Source organism: Manis pentadactyla, chromosome 8, assembly GCF_030020395.1.
Source record: "Manis pentadactyla isolate mManPen7 chromosome 8, mManPen7.hap1, whole genome shotgun sequence".
In the NCBI taxonomy this organism is placed as follows: Eukaryota; Metazoa; Chordata; class Mammalia; order Pholidota; family Manidae; genus Manis; species Manis pentadactyla.
The window spans coordinates 72125463-72150457 of record NC_080026.1 but is presented as its reverse complement, the minus strand read 5'-3'; the positions used below and the strand labels follow the sequence as shown (position 1 = coordinate 72150457).

The window sequence follows — 24995 nt, the reverse complement described above, 5'->3', positions numbered from 1 at the left end:
GGAATTGTTTTCCTGATTTCTCTTTCTATTAGTTCATTGTTAGTGTATAGGAAAGCCACAGATTTCTGTGTGTTAATTTTGTATCCTGCAACTTTGCTGAATTCTGATATTAGTTCTAGTAGTTTTGGAGTGGAGTCTTTAGGGTTTTTTATGTACAATATCATGTCATCTGCAAATAGTGACAGTTTAACTTCTTCTTTACCAATCTGGATTCCTTGTATTTCTTTGTTTTGTCTAATTACCATGGCTAGGACCTCCAGTACTATGTTGAATAACAGTGGGGAGAGTGGGCATCCCTGTCTTGTTCCCGATCTCAGAGGAAAAGCTTTCAGCTTCTCGCTGTTCAGTATGATGTTGACTGTGGGTTTATCATAGATGGCCTTTATTATGTTGAGCTACTTGCCCTCTATGCCCATTTTGTTAAGAGTTTTTATCATGAATGGAAGTTGAATTTTGTCAAATGCTTTTTCAGCATCTATGGAGATGATCATGTGGTTTTTGTCTTTCTTTTTGTTGATGTGGTGGATGATGTTGATGGACTTTCGAATGTTGTTCCATCCTTGCATCCCTGGGATGAATCCCACTTGGTCATGGTGTATGATCCTTTTGATGTATTTTTGAATTCGGTTTGCTAATATTTTGTTGAGTATTTTTGCATCTATGTTCATCAGGGATATTGGTCTGTAGTTTTCTTTTTTGGTGGGGTCTTTGCCTGGTTTTGGTATTAGGGTGATGTTAGCTTCATAATATGAGTTTGGGAGTATTCCCTCCTCTTCTATTTTTTGGAAAACTTTAAGGAGAATGGGTATTATGTCTTCTCTAGATGTCTGATAAAATTCCGAGGTGAATCCATCTGGCCCGGGGGTTTTGTTCTTGGGTAGTTTTTTTATTACCACTTCAATTTCGTTGCTGGTAATTGGTCTGTTTAGATTTTCTGTTTCTTTCTGGGTCAGTCTTGGAAGGTTGTATTTTTCTAGGAAGTTGTCCATTTCTCCTAGGTTTTCCAGCTTGTTAGCATATAGGTTTTCATAGTATTCTCTAATAATTCTTTGTATTTCTGTGGGGTCCGTCGTATTTTTTCCTTTCTCGTTTCTGATTCTGTTGATGTGTGTTGACTCTCTTTTTCTCTTAATGAGTCTGGCTAGAGGCTTATCTATTTTGTTTATTTTCTCGAAGAACCAGCTCTTGGTTTCATTGATTTTTGCTATTGTTTTATTCTTCTCAATTTTATTTATTTCTTCTCTGATCTTTATTATGTCCCTCTATCTGCCGACCTTAGGCCTCATTTGTTCTTCTTTTTCCAATTTTGATAATTGCGACATTAGACTATTCATTTGGGATTGTTCTTCGTTTTTTAAATATGCTGGGATTGCTATATACTTTCCTGTAAAGACCGTTTTTGCTGTGTCCCACAGAAATTGGGGCTTTGTCTTGTTGTTGTCATTTGTTTCCATATATTGCTGGATCTCCACTTTAATTTGGTCATTGATCCATTGATTGTTTAGGAGCATGTTGTTAAGCCTCCATGTGTCTGTGAGCCTTTTTGCTTTCTTTGTACAGTTTATTTCTAGTTTTATACCTTTGTGGTATGAAAAGTTGGTTGGTAGGATTTCAATCTTTTGGAATTTTCTGAGGCTCTTTTTGTGGCCTAGTATGTGGTCTATTTTGGAGAATGTTCCATGTGCACTTGAGAAGAATGTGTAGCCTGTTGCTTTTGGATGTAGAGTTCTATAGATGTCTATTAGGTCCATGTGTTCTAGTGTTTTGTTCAGTGCCTCTGTGTCCTTGCTTATTTTCTGTCTGGTGGATCTGTCCTTTGGAATGAATGGTGTGTTAAAGTCTCCCAAAATGAATGCATTGCATTCTGTTTCCTCCTTTAATTCTGTTAGTATTTGTTTCACATATGTTGGTGCTCCTGTATTGGGTGCATATATGTTTATAATGGTTATATCCTCTTGTTGGACTGAGCCCTTTATCATTATGTAATGTCCTTCATTATCTCTTGTTACTTTCTTTGTTTTGAAGTCTATTTTGTCGATACTAGTATTGCAACACCTGCTTTTTTCTCCCTGTTGTTTGCATGAAATATCTTTTTCCATCCCTTGACTTTTAATCTGTGCATGCTTCGGGTTTGAGGTTAGTCTCTTGTAAGCAGCATATAGATGGGTCTTGCTTTTTTATCCATTCTATTACTCTGTGTCTTTTGATTGGTGCATTCAGTCCATTTACATTTAGGGTGATTATTGAAAGATATATACTTATTGCTATTGCAGGCTTTAGATTTGTGGTTACCAAATGTTCAAGGTTAGCTTCTTTACTACCTTACTGTCTAACTTAACTTGCTTATTGAGCTATTATAAACACAGTCTGATGATTATTTCTCTCCCTTCTTATTCCTCCTCCTCCATTCTTCATATGTTGGGTGTTTTGTTCTGTGCTCTTTTTAGGAGTGCTCCCATCTAGAGCAGTCCCTGTAAGATGTCCTGTAGAGGTGGTTTGTGGGAGGCAAATTCCCTCAACTTTTGCTTGTCTGGGAATTGTTTAATCCCTCTATCATATTTAGATGATAATCGTGCTGGATACAGTATCCTTGGTTCAAGGCCCTTCTATTTCATTGCATTAAATATATCATGCCATTGTCTTCTGGCCTGTAAGGTTTCTGTTGAGAAGTCTGATGATAGCCTGATGTGTTTTCCTTTGTAGGTGACCTTTTTTCTCTCTCTGGCTGCCTTTAATACTCTGTACTTATCCTTGATCTTTGCCATTTTAATTATTATGTGTCTTGGTGTTGTCCTCTTTGAGTCCCTTTTCTTGGGAGTTCTGTGTACTTCCGTAGTCTGAGCAACTATTTCCTCCCCCAGTTTGGGGTAGTTCTCAGCAATTACTTCTTCAAAGACACTTTCTATCCCTTTTTCTCTCTCTTCTTCCTCTGTTACCCCTATAATGTGGATATTGTTCCTTTTGGATTGGTCACACAGTTCTCTTAATATTGTTTCATTCCTGGAGATCCTTTTTGTCTCTCTCTGCATCAGCTTCTATGCGTTCCTGTTCTCTGGTTTCTATTCCATCAATGACCTCTTGCATCTTATCCAATCTGCTTATAAATCCTTCCAGAGATTGTTTCAGTTCTGTAATCTCCCTCCGGACGTCATCCCTTAGCTCTTGTATATTTCTCTGCAGCTCCGTCAGCATGTTTACGATTTTTTTTTTGAATTCTTTTTCAGGAAGACTGGTTAGGTCTATCTCCTTCTCAGGGGTTGTGATTTTGGTCTGTATCAAGTTCTTTTTCCTTTTCATGGTGATAGAGATAGTTTGCGGAGCTGGCACAAGTGATGGCTGGGAGAACGTCCCTTCTTGTTGGTTTGTGGCCCTCCTCTCCTGGGAGAACAGTGACCTCTAGCAGCTTGTGCTGGGCAGCTGCGCACAGATGGGGCTTCTGATTCTTGCCCGGCTGCTATGGAGTTTAGCTCTGCGGTTGCCTTGGGCATGGCCTGCCTCAGGCCGCTGCTCCTATATGGTGGAGCCGCGTCGAAGGGGAAATGTCTGGGAGGCTGTTTATCTCTGTGAGGGGCCTCTGAGCTGCCCTGCTGTCCAAGGGGTTAGGGTGCCCAGAGTTCCCCGAGGATTCCCAGCTGCTGGGCTAAGTGTCCCGGGATACTTCTGTCCAGCTGTGGGGTCCCTGTCCCTTTAAGACTTTCAGAAAGCACTCGCTTTTCTTTGTCCCAGGGGCACTAGCTGCAGGGACCCACTCACAGGTCTTACTGCCCTGTTTACCTAGTTTTCAGCACCCCACACACGCACTGTGTCTGCGCTCTGGTGCGGATGGTTAGGGCTGGCTATTTACCAGTCCTGTGCTCCCTCTCCCTCCCTGCTCCAACTCCTCTCCTCCTGCTGGGAGCTGGGGTGAGGGGTGCTTGGGTCCCGCCGGGCCACGTCTTGTATCTTACCCCCTTCGTGAAACACTGGATTCTTGCAGGTGTAGATGTAGTCTGGCTGTTGTCCTGTGTCTTCTGGTCTCTCTTTTAGGAAGAGTTGTATTTGTTGTATTTTCAAAAATATATGTGGTTTTGGGAGGAGATTTCTGCTGCTCTACTCATGCCACCATCTTGGCTCCCCTTGATTACCAATGATTTATTTGATAAGACACTAAAAGCAAAAGCTAAAAAGCAAAAATTGACAAGTAGAACTCACTAAAAATCTTCTGCACACACAAAAAAAGACAATAAATATATTGAAAGTGCAACCTAAAGAATGGGGGGAAATATTTGCAAACCATGTATTGGCTAAGGAGTTAATATTCAAAATGTTCAAAGAACTCACACAACTCAACAGCAAAACAAGTGAGTAATCCAATTAAAAATGGGCAAAGGACCAGAACACAAATTTTTCCTAAGACATAGAAACGGTGCTCACAAAAGGTGCTACACAAAAAGGTGTTCACCATCACTAATCACCAGGGAAATAGAAATCAAAACCACAATGAGATAACACCTCATACCTGTTAGAATTGCTGTTATCAAAAAGATAAGATAAATGTTGGCAAGGATGTGGAGACAAAGGAACCCTTATAACATTGTTGGAAATGTTAATTAGTACAGTCTTTTGGGAAAGCAGTATAGAGATTCCTCAACAAATTAAAATGGAAAAATTTTTGAAGAACATGAAAAAAACAAAAGAAAGAAGGAAATCTTGTCACTTGCAACAACATGATGAAACCGGAAGACACAATGCCCAATGAAATAAGCCAGACAAAGAAAAACAAATACTATATGGAATCACTTGCATGGGCAATATAGTTTTTAAAAGCCAATTTCATAGAAACAGAATAGAGATAGTTGTCAGAGTCCAGAGGAAGGATAAATGGGGAGATATAGGCCAAAGTATACAAACTTTCATTTATAAGATATTTAATATCTTAATGGTATCCATTATTCCTCAATAAAGTTGAAAATGAAAGAATGGTGAATAAATGGGTAAATTCAGTTAAGAAAACATGTGGCATTTGTCAAGTTGTTTGAGATATCCATGGAAATAATATATGTTTAAGTATCATAACTGGCCTACAGCAAGTGCTCAGTAAATATTATCTAGTATTATTAATTGAGTTTATTTTAGATTCTAAGCCATAGCACTAGGGGTTTCAGATATCCTGTTTCCCAATTGTTCATCCTTTCCTCCCATTGCTTCCCTTATTCTGCCCCTGGGCATTTATGCCCCTGGGCAATTATTTCTTCAAAGACATTTGTGTTCTGGCCTATCTTTTTTCTGACCTATAGCTTGCTTTGACCCTTTGCCCTTGCTGTCTCTAATAAAAAGGATTGATAGTATTGTCTCCATTTCTTAAATGAAGAAGCTGAGGCTCACAGTGGCTAAATAGCCTGTCCCAAATCACCCAGCTAAAATGGGTTGCAAAGTCAGAATTCAAACCCAGATTTGACCAGGTCATCAATGGCCAGTGATAATTTCTTGTATATTGCCATCTCCCTACCTTTTCAATGTCAACTCGAAGACATCAGTCCTGGATCCTTATGCATCCATGCACAAGGATGCGCAGCCCAGCAGACATTAAGGGCTGAATCCAGCCCATATTCTCCTTGGCAAGCCATGTGCCTAGGCATGGAGCCCTGTGCCCAGAAGAAGGGGTACATTTTCTAATTCTCACGCAGGTAGTCAAAGGCTAAGAAACCTGTCTCCATACTGTTGTGACAAACATGCCCCCTACAAAACCAACTTGGGATTCCACCTGTAAGTCAGTGTGTTTGCATTCTACAAGTGAGTGAGTGCTGTGTGGCTGGCCAGCCTGAATTACTATCCTTTTAGGTTAGGGTAAAGGAGTAATTATTTATCCTTTGGTAAATGTATGTAGTTTCACTTATGCATGAATATGGAAGTGGAGTGTACTTAGAGACTGTGATGCTAAATTCACCCTGTATTTGGGAAAACCAACTGTCAGAACAAAGAACAACACACCCCTTATGGTAAATACAACCTCTTTCTTCACATCAAATTTTCATGGTTGAATACTTCTATGAACTAGGTGTTTCCTTTCACATGAATTTTCTGCCAAGTGTGATGACAAACATACTGATAAATGAAAAAAAAATGTTCACTGGTTAAAATCGGATCCTGCCTTCTATTTTAATTACTTATCTATATGGCAAGCTATTTAGACTGTCACACTTGAGAACAGAAGATAGATGCCAACATCCTTTTAAAAGATGAGTTTGCTGTATACGTCTGCTTCTGCTGTTATTATAACGTCACATAGACAGTCAGACAGAATTACCATTTGGTAAATGGATTAAATAAATAATCTGATATATTGTCTAAGAGTCCCAGTGATTGCGACAAAATAAGAGGCCAGAATGAGTAAGATAATGTCTGAGATGGTTAATTATTGTTTTCCAGACCTAAATAAGTATGATTTGAGTTAGTTAAACATAGTATATCCTGTCCCTTTCTCCTTTTCTCCTTCATCCCTTGCTTTCTCTGGCATGAAAGGGTATATAAAGTGTGGTATATCATTTATTACATTAACATTTCATGGAATATCAAATAAACCATTAAATATCAAGTATTCCATTAAATGAAGATTACCTTTGCCCACATAAGATAACCATTTTTCAAACCACAGAATTTGACAAATTATACCGGATTGGAATTTACTGTATCTAGTTTACTAAAGATAGTATAAGATCTTGTAGTGCATTAGTATGATAGAAGTAAATGTTCATTATTATTGTTTTTAATTGTAATTGTCAGTTAATAAAGGATTCCAGGAGAAAGATATGCCAGTTTTTTACTGTAAACAGGTATTTCCAAAAGTTTTAAGAATTAAAAAGTTTCTTTTTACTTTCATATCAAGTTTATTATACTAATGTTATAAAACTAAATATTATGAAACAAAGGCAAGACTGGATTTATAAGCACAGAGTTTAAATGTGAGCTTATAATTTGAAGAATTCCTAAAGTTCAAAAGATAATTTCAACTCACTTGCAACATTGCCTGAAATTCTTCTAGTAAAGATTCACTTCTTTGTTTTAAGCTTTTGCCTCTAGAAAAAGAGTTCATTAAAAGATTCTGGGAAAAATGGTCCATTAAGTCTGTATCATAATTACAATAATAGCTATTGTTTTTGGAAAATTTACAATGTTTGAAAAACTGAGCTAGATGCCTTTTGAACATGATCTATTATCTTCACAGCAGTCCTACTTAGTGGATTTTAATTTTCCATTTCATAGTTGAGGAAATTCAGAATAATAAAAATGAAATACTTTCCTAAAATATGAGACAGAGCTCAGAATCAAACCAAAATATGGCTGACTCCAAAGTGCTACCAGTTTCACATGGAGACAGGTCTCTCAAGGGGCATTCCAAAAACACCCCAAGTAAAGAATCTTGGGAAAAGACATCAAGAAGTGAGTTGAAAATACCACAAAGGTGGGTTGGGAAAACTACAAAACAAAATATAACAGGCAAACATGGTTTCACTGAGGATTAATAGATATCACCTGAGCAGATAACACCTTTCCAGTCTTTTCTGAATTGCCACTGATTCTCCACTCTTAACAGCCACATCCATGAACTTTGATGATATCTTTTTTTTTAACATGCTGATTTATTTATATAGGATGAGAACATAATTGCTGAGAAAATAGCAACAGCTGGAAAATCAAGTTGTAACCAGAGAGCTGTTTGGTAAACATGGATTCAGTCCAAAATACTTTGGTCAGAAATGTGATAATATCTTAATGGATCTTGCAGGTGTTGCTTGGTGAAAAGATGTTTTATCCTCATACACGTTTTGAGGAATTCATTGCCACGAAAGTGTGCAACCGGAAGCTATTTCGTCGTATCTGCAGCAACTTCCTGTTTATTTTGAATGGATTTGATCCAAAAAACTTAAATATGGTATGTGTATGTAGTTGGACCTAGAAAAGCTATTGTTTGGTTGCACAGAGGTTTGGAGAGTTCCTTCTGAATTGCACGGAAACTACATGTGTCTCCTTTTTGTCTCCTGGATTGCGAGTACATGCTCCTGGCTACCAACCACGGCTGAGTCCACCTGCTTTAGTAGAAGGATTTGAGAGAAGGCTTTGTCACTGAAAACTCTTCAACTCTTGCTGTTGGCCAAAGTGCCCCCATCGAAATGTCCTTCACTTCCATTAAGGCTATGATTTTGAAATTTATTTTGCTGTGTCTGAGCTCTATCTAAGACTTATTGAAGTAAAATTTCAGTAAGTGAGCCCAGACATCTGTATTTAAACCAATTTTCCACTTCATAGGTGATTTGGAAATAGTCTTTTGTGAACCACTTACTTCTTTAATCCAAAGAGATTAGGGATAGCTCTTCAATGACAGCTACGGATTCATTGTTCAAGGGCTACTGAGAGGGATACCTGTTGGGCTTCTTGTTGAGTCCTTTCCAATTTAACTGAGATCCTTTCTTTTCTTAGTTACCGCGAGCTGACTCAAAGAGTGGGGAGACAGTGGGGGTGGGAGGGATGGAGAGGAGAAGAACCTACTGTTTATTCCCCAGCTAGGGAGGAGATCTGTTTCAAACCAGAGGCAGGACAAAATTGAAGATGGTCTCCAAATATCTCACAGACTTCCTTCCAGAGCCTGGATTCCTTCTATTAGTAGAAAGCACTGATTAACACTTTCCTTATGGTCAAACAAGATTTATAAAAGGCTGTTCATCCAAAGCATGTCTTAACCAATGCCTTTTTACACCCCTTTATCACTTCCTCAGTTCACTAGGGAAACTATGCTTACTTATCACCTAGATGGAGGCATAGCATATAGATGAAAGCATGTTATGTAGGCAGAACTAAGTAAAAAGACCTTTAAGTAAACACAATAAAGATCATTGCAAAAGCTCTATTATTGCAATAGCCTGAAAGTTTACTAAAGAAGGACTTCACAAAACAACACACTTGAACATTTATTGGAGGCCCTCATTGTACAATTATATATAGTCAGATTGCCTTTTTTCTTGCTGTTGGGGACTGGACTATGGAATATGCCTGCAATGACATTTATTTTGGTGGTGCATAACCAGGGATGCATAACTAAAGTTTATGAAACTTTGAAAAAATATTCAGGTGTAGAACTCAACCCTAGAAATTTTGATACTCCCTGAGTAGGTTTGGGTAGCTCATAAGGAGTTGTGTTTTTTAAAGCTCCAAGATATTTCTATGTTCACTTTTTTGGAAAAATAACTCTTTTGTATACTAAAAAACCAATTGCAGTTGAAAATATGAAAAAAAATCAAAGGGTTGTTTTTGATTCATAAGATATTTAAATATTCATGGAGGTTAAAATACTTGGTGGATTACATCTCATAAACTTTTAAAGAGCCCTGTAGTATATTTACTAAATTTTTTAAATCAGAAAGCAAAAGGAATCATTCAAATCTTGCCACCATGTCTTGAAATGAACTCTGGGAATGTCCTTTGGGACTTGACCCTGGATAAAGACAGTCACTGGGGCTTTATCCCTTGACACCCATACTCAGATCTGTCTGAGCTGTGGCTGGAAAGAAAAAGTACATTACCTTCTGTCTTTGACCAGAGGGATGCCCTGTGTGGGCTTTAAGATGACACTGTCCAGAATAGAAGAATGTAGCTAAGGGCACAGAAAGATCGTAAAGATAAGCTTCTTGGTTAGTATGTCTTCAGAGGGTAGGGTACAAGAGTTTTCTTAAAAAATATATAATGATATTCAAATGTACTGATGATATAATTAACATCCAGATGAGAAAGAATCTCTTTGCTTTGCAGAGTCGTTTAGATGTATATTTGGCACAGATCCCTGCAGGGACATCTACTCAGAATATTCAGCACTGGGCCCAGGTATGTGTTTCCTCTTCCTGATGTGATGCTCACACATCTCAAACTCCTGGAGGAGTGCTGCCAGGGAGCTCACTGTCGGGGCTCTTTGGGCACTGGCCCCATCATGCTAATGTTTCTGGAATCAGCACCAGTGCATACTGATTGCCTTTACTCCCTTCTATTCTCTGGGCCTCAGTGTCTGGTATTTGGTCCTGGTTCCACATATTCTTATTGAATTCTAATCCTTAGATTACTCCAAACTGCCTTTTCTAGGGAAAACTTGTATTTCCTCTTTTAGGAAATCATCAGCTCTAATAGAACTTCATATAACACGATACGGACTATGCCAGAAAGATCTGATCAACCTTCCATTGGCGTTGGCATATGGGCCATTTCAGAGTGTGGAAATCATGCTTTATTCAGAGCAAATTAAATGTTAGGGAGGTATTAGAACAGATTAATGGTTTCTGGTTTTACCCTCAGTTTTTTTTTTTGTTGTTGTTGTTATATAACTCAATATTAAGCAAGCTCAGAGATAAGTCAAATTCGATACTCAAGTGATATAGCCTTCTGAGCTGAGTATGTATGAAAGTGAATGGTGGATGTGTGTGTGTGTGTGTGTGTGTGTGTGCAAAAGAGAGGTGTGTACCCAAAGTTTTAATATTTCTGAAATCCCTAGAGATTTTAATTTTAACCTATACCCTAATAAATTGGTTCCATGCTTTAAAGTCCAAAAGCACTGCTATAAATAGCCAGAAACACTAGTTGAGGATTTCTGAAATTCTTTTGAAGTTTTCTGCACGCAGGAGATAAATGTTTCAAGTTCCTATAGGAAGAAGGATGGTTAGGACATAGGGCCTCCTACTGGTGAGGAGACAGATAGACTCTGATGGGCATGACCTTCCAGGTAATACAATTTTAATTTCCCACTTATTGAGCACCTGCTCTGTGTTCCTGCTTTCACCTAAGTGTGAAAGTTATCTGCCTCCTCAACCCAACATGGGTGGCAAATAACAGAAAAAAGGAACCCCTAGGCCTGTGAATGCTTCTATTCTAGTATGTGAAGTCTAGAAATTAAATGCAGAAAAGGGCATGCATGGTGTCTCAGACACTCAGCCTGAGGGCACATTACTGCCCACATGGCACACTGTTTGGCCCTATGGACAGGAGATAGACAGCATTGCTGCAACTCACACAGAGAGCACTGAGGGCATTCTGTGAAGGAACGTTCCTTTCCAGAGTAATCAAAATGCTTAGGAACAGAGAATTTAGTATAATATCTTGCACCATCTGACACTGATAATAAAATATAAAGTTCTTTAATCATAGCACCACTAACGTAGGAGACAGGGCAGATGCTATTTTTCAAAAAATTATAAAAATTCTTAAAGCCATGATATCAATAATCATTCAATTCAGCATCCTTTTAAACATTTCTATGTACGGCACTGTAACATTTAAAGGCATTGCTGTCTGAATATTTTCATTGGAGAAATATAGGGAAGAGTACAAGATTGTCAGTCAATTCTATATATTAGTATCAATTTTTATCATTTTTATTATTTGACTTTACTATCCTTTATTGGATTTTAGCTCATGTGCCTAAAGAGTGGGACATAATGTCAATCCTCTTTCTATATTTCTTATTTAGTATTGTTAAATTTATGTTGATTTCTTATATCATTTTAATGCATTATTACTTTTATTTTTCATAGGCTGCTAATTCTGGTCTATTCCAAGCTTTTGATTGGGGAAACCCTGATCAGAACATGATACACTTCCACCAGGTATGATTATAACAATATCCATCAATTGCATTGAGCTAATAAAAGTAGTATCTGCTCAGTAAGCACCTACTAGGTCCCACTCACTATGTCAGATATTTTATATAGATCAGTTTCCACTTACTGGGTTCTCGCCACAAACCATATCATTATTTTTGATCCTCACAGTGACATTGCAAAGTAAATATTATTGTCTCCTTTTGCCAGAGGCTCAGATAAATTAGTTAAATTGTAATAATTATATTTATGAAAACTTCTGGAGCAAAAACCATACATTAAAGGGAAATGTGTATTGTTGTTACTTTTTCCCAGCATTTTAGGAATCCAATAATAATTTTGGCTTCTTGCTGACAGACCTCAAGCTCAAATTGAATAAATAGTCATGAAAGATACATGGATTTTTCAAATCACTGATGTGGAAATGTGGAAATTTTATGAAAAGCAAATTTTCAGTGCTGCCATGTTAACTACAATAATGAAAATGCTTAAATTCATTTGGTGTGAAAACAGGATTTTTCTCCTAAATGGCTATAGTTATATGCATATAGGGAGCTGTGTCCCCATATAACAGAGTCCCACACTATGTCAAAGAAGTATTTCCTCTTAAAACTAACCAAGTCCATGTTTTGGCAAGAGTACATAGTTGCTCTAGGAAAAGCTTTTTACATGGCAACCTTACTTGGGGACACAGATACCTACCTGGAGGAGGAGAATTGAGTCACAGTCATTAGCCTTATTACTTACTATATTTCCAGATTCTACCAAAATACATAATGACAGGTTTCATTATAAATAGTTTGCCTGGGACTTTGGAGGAAAAAGGAAAATGCAAAACAAAGTGAGGGTGAATGATATGCAGTTTTAACAGGCTTACTCACAAGTGTATGTAATAACACAAATTAGATGGGTGCAATTAGCAATGTAATCACTAATATTTCGTTTAAAAAAAAATGCAAAAACTTCTTTACCAAAAGCCACCATCTCTCATTTGGATCCTGATCTTGAGATTCATTTTTGTTTTGCCACCTTCTGCATTCCCCATTCGTGTTTAGCAGGGTATAAAATCACTACAGTAAAGGTATTCTGATTTCAGGGACTCCTTAGATCCACTTTGTGCCTTAAAGCTTGCTAATATTTACTGCAGTCTCTGTGTTGTGTTGTTATCTATTCCTTATCTTTCTCCATCTTTGCATTTAAATATTTATGGACTCTGCATTATTCTGAGAAAACTATAGAGTCAGGAGCAGCATACCTCTTCTCTCAGTAATTGCACTTTGCATTTGGGACACTGCATGAGGCTTTTCTGGGCCCACCTTCCCCTGTGTGCACTACTAGTCAGGGCTAGTAATCCATACTCATTTCCTTTTCTGCCCTTCTTATTGTCTTCTCATTGGTCCAAGCCTGTGTCCAAGACCTCCCAATATTATACATTAGGGCAGTATACTTAAGATAGTTAGTAATGCAAAGACCCAGGCACCAATCCATCAACTAATAGTCATATTTGGAACTATGCCAGTGCTCTCTGCCTGAACATCACCCTGCTAAGAGAACTCAAGGTACACAGCCTCCAAGTCAGGGGGCTCCCCCAGGCACATTTTAGTCCTTTAAGAAATCTCTCCCTGGCCAAGGTTATTGCTTCCTAAGGATCTATACATTTGTCCATGTTGCTTTTCCTTCCTAATCTTGCTGCCAGAATTAACTATGGTGTATTAATCTGCTTGGGATGCAAAAAAAAAAATACCACAAACTGAGTGTCTTAAACAACAGAAATTTATTTCTCACAGGTGAAATTGTGGAAGTCTGAGACAGGGTGCCAGCATGGTGGGGTTTTGGTGAGGCCTCTCGTCCTTGCTTACAGGCCACCTTCTTGCTGTGTGCTCACATAGCCTCTCTGTGAGCGTTCTCGGAGAGAGAGAGAGAGAGAGAGAGAGAGATATCTCTTGCACTCCCTGTAAGGCCACCAATCCTTTTGGATTAGGACCCAACCCTTATGCATTCATTTAAAACCTTAATTATCCACTAAAAGTTTTAATCTCCAAATACAATTACATTGACGGTGAAGGTTTCAACATACAAATTTTGGGAGAACACAATTTCATCCATAGAACATGGGAATAGTCAAGACTGGCAACTGCAAGTAGCAGAAACCAACTCTATTGTACGTTCAAAAAATATATACAGCTTTACTGAACTAAAAAGTGAAGAGGTAAATTCACAATAGCCAGAGGCATAAACACTGTCATGAGGAGTTTCTCTCCCTCCCTCTCTCTCTCAATTTTGCTTCTTAAGTTGTTTCCATTCTTAAGCTGTTTCTAAAATAGTAGTAAGATGATGACTGGATGGACTTAGCTCATGTAGTTCTTTCAAATGCAAACCCAAAGAAAAAGCCAAATATTTTTCTCCATAGCTCTGGCAAAAAGATCCAGAGAGAACTCGGGCCCAGTTTTACTCATGAGCCCATCTTTCATACAGTTACTGAGGCTAGAAAGATGAAGGACGAATTGGCCAGGCCTGGTCATTCTGGACTGCTCTTACCAGGGACTGGGCTTTGTTGTATCAGCCCAAGAAAGGCTGTGTTACCAGAAAGAGGAGGGAAGGGAAAATTTGCTAAGACATTAGCACCACAGCCGCTCTATTTCTCTGTAACAGGCTGGCTCCTTTGAAATATATTTCAGATGTCTGTTTTTGTGCATTGGTCTCAATGCTCCCTGAAGAGTTTGCTCATGTGTAAATAATTCCCCTGAGCTCAGATATCGGCATATGAGAAAGGGTGTTTATATTTATCCTATCCAATTTTTTTGTTTGTAAAGGACACACTGGGTTCAAGTGGTACTAGAAATTAAGAGCCCTCTTCCTCTGGAAACCTTTTCTGTTTTCCCAACAGTGCAAATCAGGAATATAATAGCTGTGGTTTTTTAACTCACAATTCATATTATTACACAAAAATGCTTTCAAGTAATTGTAACGTTTTGATGTTTTTATGTCATCAAGTATATCCTCACTACCCACTTTTAGTGCTTGGAGAATTAACAATTTATAGTTAATGTTGCTTCTATGATGTGGTTTTCTGTGTAAACTCTTTTTTCCTCTCCAATTATTTTTAGCTTACACCTCCTTTCTACAACGTCACTAAAATGGATGTTCCAACAGCAGTATGGAGTGGTGGACAGGACCGTGTGGCTGATCCCAAGGATGTTGAGAATTTACTCCCCAAAATTACGAGGCTTATTTATTACAAGTATATTCCACACTACAATCATGTAGATTTTTACCTTGGACAGGATGCACCCCAGGAAATTTACGAAGACCTAATTAGATTGATGGAGGAATGTTTGCATGATAGTAATGTCATCCACTGACTAAGGTGACCCCTCCAATAATTCTTACCCCTTAGTGCTCATGCGTCTGTGTCATCTTCCTCCCTGGAGTGTGGGAAGGACCTGAGACTTGCTTCTAGCCAACAGAATAGGCAATGGTGATGGAATGTCACACTCTTGGTTGGATTATGTTGACAGCAAGATGATGGGATGTCACTCCCTGACTACGTTATATTATATAAGAATCCGTCTAAGAAGACTGGAGCAAGAGATACGCTTGTTGGCTTGATGAGGTAAACAAGTGTGTTGAGGAAGCCACATGGCAAGTAGCTATATGTGGCTTCTACCATCTGCAGGGGGCCTCCAGATGATAGTCAACAAAAAGCTGGGACTCCCAGTCATATAACCGCAAAGAGATAAATTCTGCCTAAAACCTGAATGAGTTTGGAAGCCCATTCTTCCCTAGGTAAACCTCCAGTTGAGAAAGCAGGCTGGCCACACTTTGATTGCAGCCTGGTGAGACCCTGAGTGGAGGACCTAGCCATGCCACACCCAGACTACTGACCCATAGAACCAGTGATATAATAAATGTATATGGTTTTAAACCACTAAGCTTGTGGTACTTTGTTATCAGCAATAGTAAAATAACAGTATAATAATAATAAACTATTAGTATTATCATTATTGTTGTTGTTGTTATTTTGTCTCTGATTAAATTCTTGAGAGACCCTGTTCCTTATTTCCCATTGTCCTGTATCTCTTGGGCTGATGAACTTCCTTGAACATTTCTTATTTTCCAAATCTGCTGGTGATTGATTTCCCTCAGTGTTTGTTTGCTTTAAAGTCTTGTTTTGCCTTCATTTCGTCATTTCTTTCTTTCTTTTTTTACTATGGCAAGAGCACTTAACATGAGATCTACCCTCTCAATGGATTTTTCGATGTGTAGTACAATATTGTTAACTATAGACTCTGTATTGTGCAGTGGAGCTCTAGAATTCATTCATCTTGCATAAATGAAACTTTATACATGCTAAGTAACAATTCCCCATTTTCCCCTTTACCCAGGCCCTGGCAAACACTTGTTCTACTATATGCTTCTATGAGTGACTATTTTAGATATCTCATATACCTGGAATCATGATGTATCTGTCCTTCTCTGACTGGCTTGATTCAATTAACATAATATCCTTCAGATTCACCTATGTTGTTGCACATGGCAGGACTACCTTCTTTTTTAAGGCTGAATAATATTCTATTGTATGTATGTATAAAGCACATTTCTTTATCCAATCATCTACCAATAACATTTAGGTTGTTTGCATATCTTGGATATTATGAATAATATTGGAATGAACAGGGGCATGCATGTATCTTTTTAAGATCCTGATTTCAGTTCTTTTGAATATATACCCAGAAGTGTGATTGCTGGATCATATGGTAGTTCTATTTCTAATTTTTGAGGAATCTTGATATTATTTTTTACAGTGACTCTACCATTTTACATTCCTATCAACAGTGTGTAGGAGTTCCAGTTTCTCAGGGGAACCCTCTTACACTGCTGTAGGAATGTAAATTAGTTCTACCATTGTGGAAAGCAATATGAAGTTCCTCAAAGAGCTCAAAATAGAAATACCACTTGACCCAGTAATTCCATTCCTAGGTATTTACCCAAAGAAAGCAATATCCCTGATTCAAAAAGACATATGCACCCCTATGTTTATCGCAGCACTGTTTACAATAACCAAGATATGGAAGCAACCTAAGTGTCCATCAGTAGATGAATGGATAAAGAAGATGTGGCACATATAAAAATCGAATTTATTTGGCCATAAAAAGAAAACAAATCCTACTATTTGCAACAACATGGATGAACTAGAGGGTATTATGCTCAGTGAAATAAGTCAGCTGGAAAAAGACAAATACCAAATGATTTCCCTCATTTGTGGAATATAACAAAGCAGCAGATTCACAGTGTGGGATTAATATATAAATCAAGTATAGAAATCAAATGTATAATCATATATGACTTGATTATTTTTCCTGTAATTCTTGATACGTGATCAAGAATAGAACAAACGAGACCAAAACAGTTTCTGTGACCTAATTGCCCTTGCTATTGTTTCAATACCATGGAAGACCTCGCGCCCCAGGACAAGGATTAAGTTTAGAGTTAGTTAATCCTTGTGTATTAAGTCCCCCACACAGAATTCTATTGTCGTTAACATGTATTTGCTCAATAAATACGAACGGTGCCCTCTCAGCACCACTCTTGCGCTGCTAAGCCTCGAGTTCCCTGGCTGGTCCTTTCAGATCTTCGATATCTCACGGCGTCTCCTCCCTTATCTGCGGGTCAGAGACAGGGAGGGACCGACACACAGACTCCAAGAAGGGCCTAGCAGTTACCAAAGGCAAGGGGCTGGAGAGGGCGGGTGGGGAGGGAGGAAGAAGGGGATTAAGGGGCATTATAATTAGCACACATAATGTAGGTGGGTCACGGGTAAGGCAGTACAACATGAGAAGACCAGTAGTGACTCTATAGCATCTTACTACACTGACGGACAGTGACTTCAATGGGTGGGGGGGTGAGGACTTGATAATACAGGTGAATGTTGAAACCACAACGTTGTTCATGTGAAACCTTCATAAGATTGTGTATCAATGAAACTTTAATAAAAAAAAGAGAGAGTTTCAGTTTCTCTACATCCTCGCCAACACTTTTGTTTGTTTTTTGCCTTCATTATTATTACAGCCATCCTAACAGGGATGAGATGATATCTCACTATGGTTTTGATTTGCATTTCCCTGATTATTTGTGACGACTGGGAGAAGGTACACAGTCCTGAGACTTCTACCCCAGGAGAAGGGGAGAGGAACAGCACCTATGTTATAGAAAAGGTTTGAGAGGCTCCCAGAATCTCCAGCTGGACTGGTGAAGGTATTTTGCCATCATTTCTGAAAGACATTTTTTTCTAACAAGAGAATTTTATGTTGACATGCTTCATATTTTGTGGTTAATCTTCCAGTGCTTTTAAAATGTTGTTCATTGTCTTCTGGCACACATAGTTTCTTGCAAGTATGTGGTTTCTTATCTTTGTTTCTTTGTACTTAATGTACTGTTTTCTCTTTGTCCACCTTTATGATTTCCTTTTTACCAATGATTTTTAGCAATTTGATTTCAGTGACTCTTGGTGTGGTTTTGTGGCATACCTTCCTTGGAATTCAGTAGGCTTCTTGGATCTGTGGATTTATAGTTTTCAACAAATATGGAAAATTTGTATCCACTATTTCTTCAAATATTTTTTGTAGGTCTTTGTGTTTTTTTCCTAGTTTTTTTCCTCTGTGTGCTTCACTTTAGATAATTTCTATGTCTTCATATTCATAAATCTTTTCTTTTGTCATGTCTAATCTGCTATGATCATTTCAGGTGCATTTAAAAAAATTTGGATACTATATTCTTCACCTCTGGAACTCCTGTTTAGTTCTCTTTTACATCTTCTGTTTCTCTTTAAATTGTTTATCATAGCAAACGTATTTTAATACCTATTTTAACATATTTGCTGCTTATTCAGTTATCTTTGTTTTATTAGTTTGTTCTATAGATTGATTTACTCCTGGTTATGGGTTATATTTTCCTGCTTCATTGCATGCTTAATAATTTTTTTATTGGATGCCAGACATTGAATTTTGCAGTGATAAGAGCTAAATTCTATTTTATTCCTTAAATAGGGTTGGAATTATTTTGGCAGCCAGTTAACTTACTTATAACTAAGTCTGATTATTTTGAGACTTGGTTTTTGCTTCTTAAGGGCAAGTCTAGAATAATATGTCCTCCAGGAAGTTTTACCCACTACTAAGGCATGCACTTTTTGAGGACTCTATTGAATTCCTCCCTTGTTCAGAAAGGTCCCTGCATACTGGATGGTAGGAATTCACATCAACCCCTATGTGCACTATATATACCTAGGAAATATTTTACTTACAGTTCCCTGGCAATTGTTCTTTCTCTGAGAGTTTTACTTTGTCCACTCTTCTGGAATTTTACCCTTTGCATGGGCAAATTATAATTAAGCCAAAGGCTCGAGGAGATACTTCTCCACACTTCAAAGCTCTTTCTCTCTATTGCTCCTCTTTTTCTCATGTTCTGACCCACACATTTTTTCTCCATATCCTCTCTGAATTGCAGTTTCTGTATCCTTAAGTCAATTAGAGCATTAAGATTTCTTCAGGTTCCCCTACCTTTGCTGCAATCTAGAAATTGCTGGTAGGCAGAAAATGAACGTTTTCACAGGAAACACCTCTTTTGTTTTCTTCTTCCCAGTCATCACAGTCCTGTAATGCTTGATTTCCAATGTTTGAAAGCTGCTGTTTATTGCTTTTGTTGCAGTTTTCTAGTTTCCGTGATAGGCTGATAATTCCAGACCCTGTTATTATCTCATGGCCAGAAACAAAAGTGAAGATTCTTTTTAAAACTTACATCATTCTGTTAACTTGACATGAAGTAGGTGATTATAATATATATATATGTGTATATATATATATATGTATATATACACAAATTTGTTTAAAATTTTAGTTACTTTATGTTTCATCTAAAATTGTCTCTTACTATCAGCATGTTGCAGGAAACTGTGATAAAAATCCAAACCTCTGGTTTTAGATAGGAGTAAGCACAGTCCTTGAGCATTCAAATGAATGCCCAAGGTGTATGAGTTAGTGAGTAAAATAAGATTTATTTCCACAACAGGGATCCAATCCAAGGTAGTAGTTCCACTACATGTTTTCCTCTGCAAAAGCTTCACTCCTTTAACACCTTCAGTTAAAAGCTTTTCCACTGATCCATCCTCCCTGTGACTCTTTCAAAGTGTGTTTTCACCATGAAATGCTACTCTACTAGAAATTACAGTGGCTCGCTGCTTTTTATTTTATTCCATCAAATCCTAACTCCCCTATCTACACTTCAAAGTTCCCTATAATCTGACTTCACCTGCCTTTCCAGTTACATTTGCCTCTGTTTCCTCAACCAAATGTACATTGTTCATTCAGACAAGGTTTGTGTATTTCTCACACATCTTTCCCATTCTCTTTGACAGGATTTGCCCACACTGTTTGCCTTAAACTGAATGGGATGTAATTAAATTTAAGTCATAACTTTGCCCACTTTGAATTTTGCAGTGATAAGAGCTAAATTCTATTTTATTCCTTAAATAGGGTTGGAATTATTTTGGCAGCCAGTTAACTTACTTACAACTAAGTCTGATTATTTTGAGACTTGTTTTTTGCATCAATCAATTCTTAATCAATTAGAATTTTCTTGTTTTTATTGTACTATCTTAAAAACATTCCATTTTTATTTATAATTTATTTTCAGTAGGAGTCTCAAGGTATATCACCATTATCATCTTATCAATCATATTAATTTAATATTTTTAGTTTGGTTTTGAATTACATGTTTAGAAATCTGAACACTGGTACCTCTTAGGGGAGAAAACTTTAACATGGAATCATTCTTTAGTTCCACCATAAGCCTACTTTGTGCAAGACATGAGGGGTCAGCAGTCTCCTTGGTGATAGAATATCTTTGTAATCCCTGCCAAAGGAGTTTCCCAGCAACTCCTCCAAGTTACAAGTCATTAATTTAAAAAATTTGACCTGTGCCTCTTATATGTTAAAGGATGGAGATATGGTATGAAACAAGGAAAACATGGTTCTTATTCTATTATTTGTATCAAGTTTAAAATATGCTGAGGCTAGGCACAGAGCAGTGAGATGGTGGTTAAAGTAGCAGGTTCCTGAATCGGACTGCCTGGGCTCAGACCCCAGCCTTGCCACTCACTAGCTGGGGAACTTGTGGTGCGTCTCCTGGCCTCTCAGTGTCCCTATCTAGAAAATACGCTAGGGAATTACAAGCCAATGAGAACAGTAATAAAAACAGCTAACATTTAGCACTTAGTAACTTACTTAGCATTTATTAAAGGCATGGCCTAAGCCATTTATCCCTGCCCACATCTCTGAATCACAGGTACTATATTTTTGTTTTGTTTTTTTCCCCCTGAAATCTCTCTTTGTTTTAATTTTGGTATCATTAATGTACAATTACATGAGCAACATTATGGTTACTAGACTCCCCCCATTATCAAGTCCCTACCACATACCCCATTACAGTCATTGTCCATCAGCATAGTAAGATGCTATAGAGTCACTACTTGTCTTCTCTGTGCTATATTGCCTTCCCCATGCCTCACCCCACATTATGTGTGCTAATCATAATGCCCCTTTTTCCCTTATCCCTCCCTTCACACCCATCCTCCTCAGTTCCTTTCCCTTTGGTAACTGTTAGTCCATTCTTGGGTTCTGTGTGTCTGCTGCTGTTTTGTTCGTTCAGTTTTTTTCTTTGTTCTTATACTCCACAGATGAGTGAAATCATTTGGTACTTACATTTCTCTGCCTGGCTTATTTCACTGAGCATAATACCCTCTAGCTCCATTCATGTTGTTGCAAATGGTAGGATTTGTTTTCTTCTTATGGCTGAATAATATTCCATTGTGTATATGTACCACATCTTCTTTATCCATTCATCTAGTGATGGACACTTAGGTTGCTTCCATTTCTTGGCTATTGTAAATAGTGCTGTGATAAACATAGGGGTGCATCTGTCTTTTTCAAACTGGGCTGCTGCATTCTTAGGGTAAATTCCTAGGAGTGGAATTCCTGGGTTAAATGGTATTTCTATTTTGAATTTTTTGAGGAATCTCCATACTGCTTTCCACAATGGTTGAACTAATTTACATTCCCACCAGCAGTGTAGGAGGGTTCCCCTTTCTCCACAACCTTGCAGCATTTGTTGTTTTTTTTCTTTTGGATGGTATACAGGTACTTTGTTTATCTTATTTGAAAGACAACAGTGGTGCTCAAAAGACTGAAATACTAACTCAGGACAAATATTTAAGAATTAGAAGCCGTCTGGATCTTGAGTCCAGAGTTATCCAAATCCAAATTCCAGGTCTTCACACTTCCTGTGTTAATCTCTCTAAAGATACAGAAGAGGAGGCCCAGGATAGGTTGTCTTGGTCAGGGAAGCTCCTGCTTATTACAGAACTCTTGGGGCTCTGTACAGTGGACAAGGCCAGAATTTCACACAGATTTAAAGTAAACAGGGAGACTAAAGCAAAATCTATGCCACCAGAGCTCCAGAGAGGGAGTGGCTAAGGCAGCATCAAGGGCAAGGAATGAAACTGGTGATGCCAGCACCAAACAGGAGTGGATGTGAGTATGTAAAACAGGCTGCCCAAGTTCTGAGTCAAGCCAGGCTGGCAGAGAGCAAGGTTGGGTCTGCCAGCTTAGCTGGTATTCTTCTGACAAATCTGTTGACAAGTGTGTTGCGATGGCTTTTTCACAGCCGCAACCCTGTAAGGCAGCTGCCACATCTGCTTGACCCTACCCAGTGTAATTCCTCTCAATGAAGCCCTGCCCTGCAACACCAGAGAATTACCCAACCCACAACAGAGCACTCCTCTCTTTACATTTATTAGAATCAGAAATTTTGAGAAGTCACTATCCTCTGTAAGAAAAGCCCTCTCCTTTTTCTTCATAGCTGAGATTTCTTACATGAGCTGGAACATTTCCACACCTTTCGGGTTCCATCTTCAGGCCCAGTTGTTTCAGTGTCTGTTCCAGGCGACGTCTCCTGCTCACTATGGTGGAGTCAGATGGATCCAATAGGCATAGTGAAATGAGCCAGTTCCCTGTTAGTCCCTTTGATCAAGGACACATGGGTTGTATCCATAGTTACAAAGATCATCATAATAAAAATCACTCTCATTTCTATGGCACTTCATGTTCCTTTCAAGGTGCATTCACTGGCATAACTCTTTGCTCTTATTGACTGGTAACATGGAATCCCTATGCGAAGAATGCTCATGTTAGTGTTGGACAATGCACCTTCCAGAGCTAGCTCCGTGATTAGCTGTGTGACCCAGGAAAAGTCACTTATCATTGATTCTGGCAATTTCAGTTTCTGCAAAATGAAGAAACTTGTTCCTGCCTTCCACCTACATCGTCATGAAGACTAAAGATGTACATGAAGCCTATTTGTATAGCATAGCACTTTAAGCATGGGCCCTGAAGTCAAATTGTTTAGGTTTGGTTCCTAGCTCCATTCTTTTTATATCCATAGACAAGTTAATGAGTCACTCTAGTCCATATTTTTGTCTGCAAAGTGGAGATAATGCTAGTATGTCTATTATTAGGTTGTTGTGAGACAATGCCTTAAAAGAATTTAACACAATGCCAGTTACATAGAAAGGGATTAATAAATATTATTTATAAAGTGCTCTGTAAAGGAAATGGCTTAATATTTTTAATGATGACCAAATCCCTTATGAAAAATAGAATTTTTAATTTACATAGGAATTAAGTATACCAAGACGATAAATAACACATGTAGTCATGTTTAATCACAAGACCCATTTCCTTGCACTCTTGAGACTTGGATATATTTATCATAACAACACTAATAGAAATCATCTCCATCTATTATTTTGAAACACTTTTTCCAGGCACTATGCTCAGCAGTTTCTGAATGTTATCTCACTGGATTCTCATAATAGTCCTGAAGACAGACTCCATGTTTCTCCTATTTTACAAATGGGGAGCCTGAATTTATGAAAAGTTTATAACTTCCTTAAGTGATGGACCCACACTTCTGGTGGGGGGATGAACCCAAAGCTGTCTCATTACATGCGCCAACACTATTAATTAACCATGACTCTACACTGCCTCTCACAGTACAATATTTCCAGAATAATGGAATTTTTCAATCAAGTATTCTCCATTTATTCACATGTCCAATTAAATAATCTTCAGTGTTTTACCCAATGCTGTACTATTCGATAATGAAGGGAGAAGGGAGAGGTACTGTGTGCATGGAGAAGGGGAACTTACACTTAATGAGTTCCTGCTACCTGCCAAATACAGAATAAGACACACAATATCTCACTCAATCTTCACAATAGCTTATGAGTTAAATATTAGTACACCCATTTTTCACATGACAAAGGTAAGTATCAGAAATAATTAACTAAGGTACCCAACAAGATCAAATGGCAAGGAACTAGCTGATAACTCTAATTCCCTAGAGCACTTCCACATGCTCTCAAGGTGTGGTCTCTGTGTGATTATAATCATATGTACAAAAGTTACCAGCATATCATTACAGACACTGAGTGCCACATGAATGGTTAGGCACAAAATGTTATTGAAACTCAAAGAAACACTCACAGAAAGCTGAAGGGTCAGAGAAGACATCCTAGGAGAGGAAAAGAATGACCAAAGTTTTAAAGTAAGGTTTGATGTGTCTACAGACACAAGGAAGGGCAAGGGATGTGGAGACTAAACTGATTTCCAAGTGAACTTGGGCAGGAGGCCAGCTGTCTCATCGCAGTGGATCCGTCTGTCTCATTCATGACGGCACTCACTATTACCCAGGCTCAGTCAGTGATCAATAAATAGTTGTTGAATGGCTAGGAGTGTCCTCTGTCTTCTAAGCACTAGATTGGGTCCAGCAGAAATTGGGGTACTTTTAAGATATGCAGTTAATATATATTTGGCTAAGATTCACTTCTCAAGAATTTCTTGGCATAAATAAAGAGGGGGAGGTTATTACATGGCATCTGAGACTTGGCAGGGGAAAGCTGGCTGGCAGGGCCCAAAGACTTCACAGAGAGGCACTGCCTTGGTGTCTGTGACATAGTAGACTGGCATATCCTGACCCTTGGTCCTGTCAGTGTCCCAGAAATGATTGCAGTTACACATGCTGGGTCACATAATTGAAATTTATAGGAAGCTGCAAAGCATAAACCAAAACATGTGTTTGTAATTTACATTAAAACTCCAGCTATCAAAAGAACTGTATCAATTTTTTTGGCCACACTAGCGCATTCTTTCCCTGTAATAAAACACTTGGAAAGTCCTAGTATGAAAAAGAATTGTTACTTGGTGGTCAAAAAGATAGAGGAAGTACATGATTTGACAAAAATCATTACCTATATGCACAATCATTCAA

The 24995-nt window shown here is 38.2% G+C and overlaps 1 protein-coding gene and 1 long non-coding RNA gene across 6 annotated transcripts in view; one reads left to right on the top strand and one right to left on the bottom strand.

Moving 5' to 3' along the window:
- LIPK (lipase family member K) overlaps positions 1-15616 on the top strand; it is a 60614-nt gene extending 44998 nt beyond the window's left edge. For both annotated transcript variants that reach the window (XM_057505862.1, XM_057505863.1), the window contains 4 exons: positions 7766-7912; positions 9784-9855; positions 11550-11621; positions 14723-15616. In XM_057505862.1, coding sequence (XP_057361845.1) covers positions 7766-7912; positions 9784-9855; positions 11550-11621; positions 14723-14977 — 546 coding nt within the window. In that variant the 3' untranslated portion in view covers positions 14978-15616. The remainder of the gene's footprint in view (positions 1-7765; positions 7913-9783; positions 9856-11549; positions 11622-14722) is intronic.
- The window catches only part of LOC118931485 (uncharacterized), a 102292-nt gene that overhangs the window by 49526 nt on the left and 27771 nt on the right, over positions 1-24995 (bottom strand). The gene's annotated exons all lie outside the window — the stretch shown is intronic.